The sequence below is a fragment of the Lepisosteus oculatus genome, chromosome 8 (genome assembly GCF_040954835.1).
Source record: "Lepisosteus oculatus isolate fLepOcu1 chromosome 8, fLepOcu1.hap2, whole genome shotgun sequence".
Lineage (NCBI taxonomy): Eukaryota > Metazoa > Chordata > Actinopteri > Semionotiformes > Lepisosteidae > Lepisosteus > Lepisosteus oculatus.
The window spans coordinates 13,634,544-13,646,871 of record NC_090703.1 but is presented as its reverse complement, the minus strand read 5'-3'; the positions used below and the strand labels follow the sequence as shown (position 1 = coordinate 13,646,871).

At 40.9% G+C, this 12,328-nt stretch overlaps 1 protein-coding gene across 3 annotated transcripts in view; it reads left to right on the top strand.

Moving 5' to 3' along the window:
* samd4a (sterile alpha motif domain containing 4A) overlaps positions 1-12,058 on the top strand; it is a 43,809-nt gene extending 31,751 nt beyond the window's left edge. For all 3 annotated transcript variants that reach the window (XM_006632415.3, XM_015350805.2, XM_069193273.1), the window contains 3 exons: positions 739-865; positions 2,294-2,377; positions 6,086-12,058. In XM_006632415.3, the coding sequence (XP_006632478.1) occupies positions 739-865; positions 2,294-2,377; positions 6,086-6,114 (240 nt within the window). In that variant the 3' untranslated portion in view covers positions 6,115-12,058. The remainder of the gene's footprint in view (positions 1-738; positions 866-2,293; positions 2,378-6,085) is intronic.
* The last annotated feature ends 270 nt before the right edge of the window (positions 12,059-12,328 follow it).

The window sequence follows — 12,328 nt, the reverse complement described above, 5'->3', positions numbered from 1 at the left end:
ACATCTGCATCACAGTTAGTTGGCAGAAGAGCTTCTTAAGATACTCAGGCAGGCGCACATGTTTGTTAACCGTTTAACAATTTAATATTAATAAGAATGTGCAAGGGGGGGTAAAAAATAGCCACACTGCGGGAGAAATGAAGGAAATAGTGGTGGATGAAAGGGGAATGGGAGAGGGAGGTGAGAGCAGGACAGGGAGGGGAATGCGCGAGTAAGGGAGGGGAGGAGAGGGAGAGAGCGAGCCAGTCAAAAGTCGGTGAGAACAGTGCACAGGCATTTCCTGTTTTTCCTCACCCAGTGTACAGAAGGGCCGGGAAAGGGGGAGAGAGGGACAGGGAGGGATCAGGAGAGGAGGAGTGAGAGGTATGTGTACAGTGGGCAGTTTTCAGTGCAGTGCATCATTGATTAAAGTGTGAAGGGTCTGTAATTTGTTTCCATTACAGAGTCGCTAGTGATGTCCTTTGAAAATCCTGTGCTACATAAACTGTCACTCATTCTCATATTTTAGTGTCCTTCAGATAGCTTAATTTGGGGGGTTCCACAATTCACAGGACTTTTTAAAAGCTGACAATTGAAGTCAGTGACTCATTAAAAAAGATTTTGTTGAAATCAAGTTTTGTCAGCGGTGGTGGGAACAGTCCACCAGCTGTGTAAACCTGTATAGAGAACCGTCACTAAAACCTTCGTATTGTTGAAGGGGAAACTGCCCCTGACCAGGAGTTTGTTTGATCCCTCTAGGGCCTGTGGTTTGCCAACCCTGGGGGCAGTAATAGTATGCCCAGCAGGACTCACAGCTCCGTCCAGAGAACGCGCTCACTGCCTGTCCACACCACGCCACATACCATGGTCATGTTCCAGCAGGCAGGTAAGAGCCGATGCAGGTGCAGTCTGCAGTGGTGCCATAGAGGAGTCATGGACAGAGGCAGCTGATAACACTTTGGCCATTACATACTTGCGAGTGCTCGATTTGGTCCGCGTATCGGGAAGGTGTTGCCAAAAAACGCTTTGGGTAATGAGGTGCTGTCGTGCCCGTCCTGTGCCATCCTTAGTGCTTTCTCCGCGCTCGGCAAAGATGAATTCTTCCGAGTTGACGGGGCTTCCTCTGCTATAACCTAAACCCCAACATCAGCAAGGAGTGAGGAAAGCCACTAAAAGAAAGGAAGGGTGCCCAGCAGGGTGAGGGAGCGCAGGAGAGTACAAGCCGGTCACAATAAGCATCTTTGTGCTGGGCACTGTAGCTGTGGTGCTCTTGCTTTCTCTCCCTCTATGGACAGCGCTGGATAGGTGCACACAGCTCGCGCAGTCAGGGGGCTGTCCTGGCCCCCAGCCAGAAAATGCAATTCCATAGCCAAGCCCAGACTTCTTTCCCTCTCCTCCCCTCTGACGCTAGTCAGATTAATGGATTGATTAAAGCACAGACATCACTGGAAGGATTTGGTGCCTAAAAATAGCAGGTTGACTGTTCTGTCCAGCTAGCGAGTGACTAACTCAGCTCTCCCTCCCCACAAGGGATTTTCAAAGCCCAGTCTGTGTTGACTCAGCTAAAGTCAAGACCGCTTATGGCCATCCTAGTGAAGTGATGAGGGTGGGTTTCAAGGGGCAAATAACTGCCTTAGAAAGACAATCTCCTGTTTTTAATGAGGTATTGTTTGTATACCCAACCAGTCTTTTGTACTTTGATAGTGGCTCACGTGGACTAAAGTGTTTGTACCACCGTGGAGCCGTCCATCTTTGGAGTGTTTGAAATGCTGTGAAGGTGCTGGCATTGAGATTATTTGTTAACTCTGCACGTTTGTAACAGATTAAGCTCAGTCCCTCCCAGCTGGTTGAATTGCCTTAAATGTAAGAGTGGGGTTGACGTTGTTCATTTGTTCTTTTGACAGCTGTTTCTCTCCATCTTCTTGACCTTAACCCAGATTTGCGATTAGAAAAAATGGAGAATAAGTAGGAAATAAAAATAGAATGGCACATGAATATATATATATATCAGTAAAAGTGCAATTATACATCATTTGTGTATTTTAAAAGTATTAACACAGGTTGGATTTATGTCCGTCAAGGCCTTTTCTAATGAAACTCAGGATTACAGAGACTACACGGTTATTTTAGATGTGAAGTGAGGTGTGCGCTCTTCTTGATATTCATTTTACTTGCTGACCTTTCTGGAGAGCTGGCATCTGCAAATGTCAGAATGTGTAAATTGCCTGTTGCTTTGTTTCTTCTGGCAACTGTTTTAGTGTACAGCACTTTAATAGTGTTACTCATGTAACGATGACTTGGTTTGGGTTTGCAGAGTTCCAGGTGCCAGTGACAGAGCCAGATATCAACAACCGTCTAGAATCCCTGTGCCTGAGTATGACGGAGCATGCTCTGGGAGGTGAGGAGCCGTTTCTGTTGCATTCATTCTTACATCACACATCTTGCTTTGTTTGCTTAGCAGCTCATGGGAAGAGATGTCTTGAAGTCAATGATACATTGGTCCTTTCTGCTTTTTTTGGAGGGGGGGAACTGACATTTGTTCATCTTGTGCATTTTTCATATACTTCTATTTATTCCTGGGTCTCTGATAATAGAAGCAGTCGTTGATTTCTGTTATTGCCTGTGCACTGCCTTGGAGCATTTAATATGCAGAAAGAAACCTCAAGAACATTATCGAATGGGCTAAAACCAAAACTGAAGTGAGATTTAGCTGTTCACCACATTTTGGATTTCTATAGCAAACTGCAAGTAGTTGGATGTAGGGACAGGTCCTATGTTCAGAAATCTGAATGAGGTTTTAATGCATACGTCAGACAGGATTTTGGTTACAAATCAGATTCAATTATCCAATTATCACGATTCACGGTTTCAGTTATCATGTTGTGTGATATACTTGTGGTCTTTAATTGACAGTTTTGTTTTTCAGTTTTGCCCCTCATGTCTGAATTTGGAATGTAAAATTGGTAATGAGCTTGGCTTCTTCTTACAGTAGAGAAATTGGGTGTGCTGTCATGTAAGACACCCACTGATGAGTTATGTGCACAGTCCCCTGCAGTATATCCATCACTAATTGAGGAGTGATGTTTCTCTCTGGTAATGCTTAGAAAAGCACATTTTATAATCAGATGGTGATTTCATCCAGCAATTCTGGAACTAAATAGTCTGACCTGCATTCAGATTAAGTGTTTTTACTGGACAAGTCACTTAGAATTCCTTGCAAGAATATGTTTAATGCAAAAATAGTCGTCATGGCTAAGATGGACATTTTTATGTAAAAAGAAGAGGTGTTTTAATTAATTACATCGTCATGATCAAAATCAACTGCAACTGCAATAACACATATTGCCACATGGGGGCAATGTTTGAAAGTTAAACTGAAATAATGCTAATGGTTCTTAATGCTAATAGATTTTTTTTCTGTGGTTTTTGGAAATGGTGCCATTCAGAACAATAAAAATCTATGGACAGTAGAACAAAAAGTAGAAAGGCGTGCCCTTTTCTGTTTGTGGAGCACATAGGCAATATTCTTCTGATCATATCTGTACTGCTCTATAGTCCATTGCCTTTGCTCTTTGCAACATTGGATTTGCAAATGTGCTTTTCGAGGTACAATGGGTGGTTTTTGCACTGCAACTTGACTGTGGTATCCCTCTTTCTGAAGCTCTTAGCAGTCATAGCTACTTGCCGAATAAATGCACAGATATCACCATCCTGGAGTGTGCATTTCTGCCTGCTGTTGCCCTTTGCTACTGATGTCTTTCACTCATAGTCCCATACTGACACTATTGCTTGTCAAACATTAGCAAATTGAGCTGTTTTGGTCACTGAATTTCCTGTCAAACACACCCTAACAATCTATCTCCCTTGCTAGCCTTATTTCTAGGCCTGTGCTGGCACGAAGGGGTGTTATTTTCTTAATACATGAGCCATACCTCTGTGAAAGCCCTTGCTTTTGGTATACTTGGCTTCCCTCATTTAACCAGCTGTCTCCATTTTTTGTCCAATACTTATAGGTTAGTACAGTATACCATTTTAGAATACTTTGGATTCCATCCTTATTAATCCTAAATCACACCACAGCTGCTAAAAGTAATATTCCTCATTTTCAAAATTGTCAAGGAAAGAAAAATCCTATTATTTTTAGCCCATTTGTTTACTCTTGTGTTGTGATTAAACTGTATTTTTAAACAAAAAAAAAAGGCAGCAGGCAACAGCTTCACTGTTCATTTTCCTGTTCCGTTCAATAAAGGCCCGTTTCTGGCCTGGAGTGGAGCAGACAGTGATCCTTAGTTCTGTGCCCAGCGGCCTGACAAGCAGGGCTTTGTGAGAGCAGTGAGTGAGCAGGCCCGGCTGCGGCGCGCTCAGGAATGCGGCTCGGCAAGCCCATGTGTCTTGCCACTGGCTGATTCAAACAAACTGGGCAGTGTTTGTGTGCCACGGGTGTACAAGCTGCCATCCCCAGATACTCCCCCCAGGCCAGCTCCACACAGGAAGCGTGGCCTGCTCTCTCTGACTTTTCCATTGCAGCCTTTAAAAAATATTCACCCTTTTATTTTTTTTTGAAGGGGGTGGGTAGCATGGGGGGGACTGAAAGGGTCTGATTATTGGTAAATGTCTGCAGGTTCCCCTAAGGTTGATTTTTAGACCATTCCTTTTTGTTTTACATTCTATATACGATAATAGATTTTTTTAATCTATAGGAGTTACATATTTTACTTAAATTTCTTCACTATGGAATATCTGCCTCCTGTCCCTTTGACAAAATCGCTTGTAAAGTAACTGTTGCCCATTTTTCTGCTTGAATTACATGCTGGTGAACGTTTGGCAAATGTGTGTGAGAAATAAATTGTGCATTCTTTATCAATTTAGCATGTGCTGTACTGTGGTCTTTTTCTGTCTTGGCATATGGTAATATTTATTGTGTTAGCCACCATGTTCTTACTTGGTTTTGTTTGTTTCTGTGATCAATCCAAGATGGCATGGATGTAGCAAAAGAATTCTGCTGCTGCTCTGTACTTAACTAAGAAACTGAAGGAGTTTGATTCTCCTGACCTGGAGAAGATGAGCATTCTGCTGGAACATTCGATGGTTCAGCAGTAGCAGCTTGTAAAAACCAGTGATGGTGGGAGAGAGCTCACAGATTGCTGTAACGGCAGAAGACTTAAGCACCCAGATGATCCAGCAGTTGATCTTGAAACTGGTCTTTATCTCAACGGGATAAAAACACTGAATCCTCACTCACTGCCTTGTACTCCAGACTTTACAAGTTTAGTCGAACAGGAAGATTGCTCACAACATAGTGATGTGATTGTCAGAGGGACCTGAACATGATGAACCAATCAGATTCATGAAGACCAAGGTATTTACATGGTTTACAGGTCCAGCACAGACCTAAGTGTGGAATAAGCACGCAGGATATTTGAATATTGCTCTTCCTGCGGCTGCAACAAGCTCCAGAGTTATTTTCAGATTTCTTCAGTACCCTGATACACACCTTCTTTTGAAAGAAAGCAGGCAAACTGACTCGGTTTCCTTAGACATCTGTTACTTTATCTGGTTTACAGGTCTGGTTTTTCCTGAGCCTCCTCCGTTTGGTCAGAGAAAATTGGCACACCCAGGACAGCCATCTGTTAAGGCAAAAAACGGAATGAACAGATTAGAGAAACCTCGATTCACTTTGCAAAGTTTATATTGAATATCTGAATTATTTAATTTATCTGAACTAATGTAATTGTAGAAGTTAGATTAGAAAAGCTGAAAAGTTAAGTGTATGAGCATGGGGCCTGCCAGGAGTACACCCCTGTGCTGATCTAATGGCAGGAAGACCAGCAAAACAAAGTTTTCTTCCTGGAGCTGTCTCGGTAACAATTTTTAAATTATTTTCTAACAAAGTAGATTTACCATCGAATAGCATCAGAAAAAGTGAGCTCCAGCACATTCAAAATTTCAAGATCTTAACAAAAGGATTTCAGATTTTAGGTAGAAAACGCATTTCTCCTCAACTAAAAAACACAAAGTATGTGAGAAATAATGGCTTTTTAATGGGAACATCCTTTGAAATTCAGAAATGGGCTTTGATATCATTTTTGTTTATATTTGTTGGCAGATGGTATGGATCGGACATCAACCATCTGAGGCTGCAGCTATGAGACCCAGGGAGACAGAGCTGGCCAGAGGTCACAGCAGAGGTCACCCTGAGGTCAAGAGGGGTCACCCACCTGCTCACCTGCCTACCCGGCTGCCACCAGGGGCACTGGGTTATCCAAAAACCGCCATCCGCCATTTCACAGAAGGCTTTCCATTAGTGTATTTTCCATTGCTGTTAACAGTTGGCAACTTTTTGTGAACAAAAATGGCATGTTTACAAGTACTTGGCTTTTTGGAAAAATGGTCCTTGCAGTTAAACAAAGAACAAAAAGTCTCTTCTGACAAGAGCAACTTCGAGGTCTCTGTGGATGCTACCGACGAAATCAGACGATCTGAATTTGGTAGACCTACGACAGTTACCACAAAGCAGGTGTGACTGTAGTTGAGGCAGCAGTGAATCCATCCAACCAACAAAAAGGCCTACACTGGGAGACAGCGATCCTTACGATGCCAGTCCTGTCACAAGGATCATCGCCTTGTCCAAACAAATGAGAGAGGAAAAACTGGGAGAAACTTTGCTTTGTATAGAAGATGGGGAAAAAAGCAGATGTATACACATATAAGTATTGTTTACATAAAATGCTACTATTAAGGGTACCGAAACATATATAAAAGTTCAGGTATGAATGTTATTCCTTTTTTTAAAGCAATGTTATTGTAAATGCTCATAGTTTTATTTTTCATATAGTAGTTATCATCCTTTCTTTTTTTTTTTGATCCAACCAGCAGAAAAGCTGAGCTGAAAAAAGACTAGGAAATACTGTTTGTTTTGCTCTTGGTCTCGGGATGTAAGGATTCAGGAATACGGTGTCCTCTGGAAAGGGCAGAGTGTTGTAGGATGAGGGACGGAGCAGGTGATTTGAAGGAAGTGGATTTTTGTCAAGTGGGAGAGAGGATGACGGAAGGAGGCAAGATAACAGTATACTTTTATAAAAAGCAGAGGGTACTCTAGCTCTGTAGGATTCATCAGGAATTTTGTGTTGGGTTTGATGCGGTTGGGGTGATACAGTGTGCTACAAGAAGGTGCGTTTCCAATTGTCAGCCCAGTTACACTTTGTTGGCAGTTGGCAGAGCACACCATTGGTGTGGTTAGTTAACATCACAGTCTTTAGTTTTCACACAGTATTTTCAATGAAGTGAAATGTTCTGCACTTACCAGTGTATAATCCAGATTGCCACTGCTGTGGAGTAATAGCTTTCATCCTTTATTTCGTCTTTGTGTTGACCATCTCCAGCTTGACAGGGAAGCTGTCTCTCTATCTCTCTATCTTTGAAAAGACACAACAGGGCCTGACCCAGAACTGAACGCTGCAGACTGAGCGAAACTGGGCAGGTTCAGCTACCTTTTCTTCTATGAAGAAAAGCAAGTACAATCTGGACAGTCGGAGACTGGTATCTTTATGAAGCACGGAGTCTTGGTCTGAGCCATTGAAGATGATATCTGATTCGAGGGGAGATTGGAACTAAAGCGCAGACTTGTTTGGAAGAAGGCGACAGAGCCACGAAAGAAAGTCATTGCATTATTTCTATTTCGTGTGTTTTTTTTATTGAGCCTGGAACTAAGGAGACATGAACATTTAAAACCATACAGGGACTGTTGAGGAGAAGAAGGTGCTGTACGTCTAGTGACAATATATTGGGGTCATGTGATGCTTGTGAGGCGATAGAAGGCATAGTTTGAAGTGCAGGCTTGTAGAATCCGAAGAGACATGACTGGCAGGAGGCTGGAAGTAGATGAGAAGGCAGTGATGAAACAGTGTTTGCCTTAGGAAGCAGAGATACTGAGTTAATGAAAAGTCAGAGTAGGTCTGAAATATTGTTTAGTAAGGATTTTACTTTTCAGCTTTTTACTGTTGAATAGTGAAAGCCGGCCTGTAGCAGACATTAAAAATAAGTAAATCTAAGCTGAGAACAGGGAATATATGATACTGAGGAAGAAAACTGGAAAATGTACAGGAAAGATATTAAAGGCACCTATCCTGAGAAGGGATTTCGAAACCATTTGCATAGTTTAGCTAAACTCCCAGACCTTAAAGGTTTTTATTTTTTCTATTTATTCTTTTGTTTAGTTTTTAGTTCCACCTGGTGGCCAAATACAGTACAGTGCAGTTGCACATTTTTTTAAATTCTTTATTCATGTTCCTTGTAAACAAACCTGATTGTTAGTCTTAGATTTGTTCTGCTTTTTTTATATTTTCAATTGTCTTAATTGATGGAGTTGGCAGTTTAATGAAATATAGCGATCTTTGATCTTGTAAAAGCCTTTTCAGTTGTGTACCTTTATTACAAAGCTGAATTAAGGAGTAACGTACAGTAGATGTCTTTTTTCAGGCTACAGTATGGAGTTACGCATTTCTATTCTGAAGGTCACTTTTTTCATTGAAAAGCTCCATTTAACTGGGTTTTGGCAAATCCTATTCATTATCAAGATCTACTAATACAACGTGAGTTTAAAGTAAGGGTATGAAAACCCCATATAAGAGTGCAGCCTTCGATGAACAAATATTTATTTTTTAAATGATTGAATTAGTTGCACCTTGCTGTTGTGAAACCGCTTCAGAAAGCACTTTTATATGGTAGGTTTTTCTCTCAAAGTGCAGACCTGTGGTTTTCATTTTCTTTCTGATGCAAAGTGCTCAGTCACTCAGTGTAGTGCATGAATGTCATTCTTTTGAAACAGAGGTTTTCATCACATATCTGCATCAGTCACTGTTGAGCAGAGGCAGGGAGACTCAGACTTTTAATGTCATGTTCATGATATGTGCTGTGCACCTCTGTTCACATTATGTTGGTCTAACTAGCAATGTGCTCACTCTGTCCCCTGTGCAGCGTGGACCTTCACTAACCTGCCAAAGTGGTTCCATAAGTGATCCTTTTTTCAGTCTGTTACCGTCACACACACAGAACAAGCAAATTAAACTCCTACGGGAGATGGAACACTTGTATTGTTTTCAAGCAGTTATGCTGTACCCCTGGTGTTCTAGCACGAGTTAGAACATTCTGTCTTTGGTGAGACCTGAGATGTCTTTGGAAAGAAGCAGCTTTAGCCAGTGGGCTTCAGTGCCAGCCAAGGCACAGTGCCAGATGTACTGTACAGCAGTTATTGATGGGTCTCAGTGACAGCAGTAGCAGCAGGAGCCGAGGTGAAGTGTGTGAAAGGGGTAATATTCATGCCATATAATGTGGTCTTTAACAGTTGCATTTGTATGCAAGGATATTTCAGCAGAGTAACTGCTCTGTTTTTCCATGCCTTAAGAATGATCAAATGTGCATTCTAGTGTGGCAGAAATGTTAGAAGTGTAACACTACATGAAAGCCATACAGGTTTAGAAAGAAAGCTGTGTTTTTTGCATGGTCGGATCTTATGGATTCTTTGAGAAATCGCAGCAGTTCAGCCCTCATATACAATTTTGAGAAGCTTTTTCTACAAAATAGTGTTTAGTGTCTGAATGCATGGTGATGCAAATTTTATAGAGCATGTTGCCTTGTCAGCAGTTCTGTTGGAGTAGCTGGTAAACATTAAGTGGCATTAATTGCACAATAGTTACATGTCCTCTTTAGACAAAGTAAGATTGTAATTACAGCTACTTAATGTTGTTACCATATTAATAAATTAGAAAGAAAAATATTTGCAGATTCAAATTATTTATTCTTTTTTTTTCCAATTACTGTTGCAGAGGTGATTATTATATTCATTAAATGTATTATTTAAGATACCGTATGTATTATCTTGCTATGGCTGGTGACCATAAGTACATCTCAAATATTAACATAGTTAATTTTTTTAATGTAATCGCTTATGTCAATTTATAGTATGGAAGAGACGTTGGTTTTTCCTGTAGGTTTTTGTGTTACCTTTTGATATCTAAATGTTAATCCCCTGGCAATACAAAGCCCACAATGCTTCTTTCTGTAAATGGTTTCACCTCCAAACTCATCAGTACTGTAAAGGGTGACGGGATTCACAACTATGGACAATAGACGCATCACATTTATATTTTGTGTAGCAAGTTAAGTTTAAGGTAGTCGGATGGGTTCATCTCCCTCCTAAGGCCACATAATAAAATAATATACATTTAAAATAGAGGGATATATATATAGAATAAAGAAAACCATGCACTGGAGTTCTGTTTAAAACATGCTAAAATGTGGTATTAAAAAAAAGATTTGACCCATCTGTTAGACCCATGAACCAGACATCTTTGTTCTCTTGCTGTGTAATGAACAGCAGTTTATAGAGAAGCAGAACTGACTGTGATTGCTTTATAAGAGGGAATCTTGATGAAAAGGCAAATAAAGGAGATTAGGACCTTGTGTCTCATACACTATTTGTTATTGTCAGATTAAACCATAATTTATGTCCTTTAAACCTAAAAATAATGATCACCCTGTAGTGGACATGGGAAAGCCATGGGGATATGAGCATAGACTCCATACACTATCAGTACCCTGCCTGAAGACTGGAAGGGAGAGGGGGGTGTGTATTATGTATTGACAGTCCCCTAAGCCAAACCACCCACCCCTTCAACTGATGCCAAAGCAAATGCAGAGGACGAATACAGCTGAAACCAGCCTGCCCACCCCCCCCCCACCCCCCAGGGTCCACAGTGCATGACAGAGACTAGCAGTCGGGTGTGTGTTTTGCCTTTGAAGACTGTATTCACTTTGCAGCTGTCTTGTACGTTCATTATGGTTTGCTTATTTTACACACAGAGGGCTCCCAGGAATAAGAGGCTCTGTAAAACTGTGGTATTTACAGCAATCTTTACAGTGATATTCCAGACTTTTATTTAGCATAAATGAAAAGAATGGTGATTTTGTTGTTGTTGTTTTTTTTACTGATCATTACAGTGTAGAGCATAGATCTTACTGGAATGATGATGCTTATGTTGTAAATTGAGCATCCAGACTGTAAAATACCGCTTTACTGTGTGCATTTTCTTCCTAAGAGCCCATGTCCTGTATTGACTGCAGGCTTACATCTATATTTGAAGAGAGTATCCTATGTTTAAAGAAAAAAAGAAAAACAAAAAAATAATTTATATTAAACAAATGCATGCACGAGGCTGCGAAGTCATATATTTAGAATAACAAATGGCAGTGCCTTTTCTTTTGTATTCATACATCTACCCAAAATATAAGTGATTTTATAAGGACTTTAAAAAAAGAGCAAGCATACAGCTATGATGGGGATGATGATATAAGAATGTTGATAACAGCAAAATAGTATATCGCAAGTACAAGCTAAAAAAAAACATTTATAATGATGGTGTTGATTGATGAGCTGCGTTCTGCCAGGCAACATTGGAGCACTTCCTCCAACGGACTCGTCGTGTCAGCTCATCATGTTAGTCTGTAGGTACTTCTAATGCCGATATGAAGTTATAAATATACCTGTCTGTAAAACAAATGGATGTACATATGTGTGTGTATGCAAACAACAAGGCCTGTATGTGTGTCTGCGTTTCTCTGTATATATGTGTACGCTACAAGTGTAACAGTATGATACACATTGCATGGCATACATCAGTGCATTTGTGAAGCTTCTGAAGATCACTGTGACATGTAATTCAAGGGAATGAACAACAATTCTCTGCCGCCCTTCCGCGAGAAAGCAATTAGTCACTTTCTCTTGGGAAGCAGCGGAGAACCGAAACGTCTCCGGCAGGAGGTCATGGTTAGGAGTTCCAATGTCCGCGTTCTGTATGTATGCAGTTTTGCAGCGTCGCACTTCATTGATGCAGATTACTTTCCACTTCTAGCGTGACAGTGTGTGTATTTTGTGTGTGTTTACCTGGGCAGAAGCATATGTGTTCACTTTGCAGCAAGGTGAGCGTGCGTCCATTGGCGTGTTACTGTGTCTTGAGTGCTTGACGTCTATGTGACCACCACAGACAAAAAAAAAAAGCATTAAAAATAACTTTGTTCTAAAGTATTGCTTCCCTTGTTATTTTGTCTCCATGGACATAGTTTGCTGTGGTTGAGAAAACTTCCAAAGGTTGAAGTGAAATGTGTAAACGTTAATTATTGCATATAATCTATTCATGATCAGAAAGCAGGTTTTTCCTGTCTTGGAATTATACCTAGCCCAGAAACAATTTGTACGAGTCAAGAACTACACACTGGACAGAACACCAGTCCATCAGTGGGTTTTCCATCCACCTCAACTCTGAATGAGCTAAACCAGCTGGTTACTGGCTGA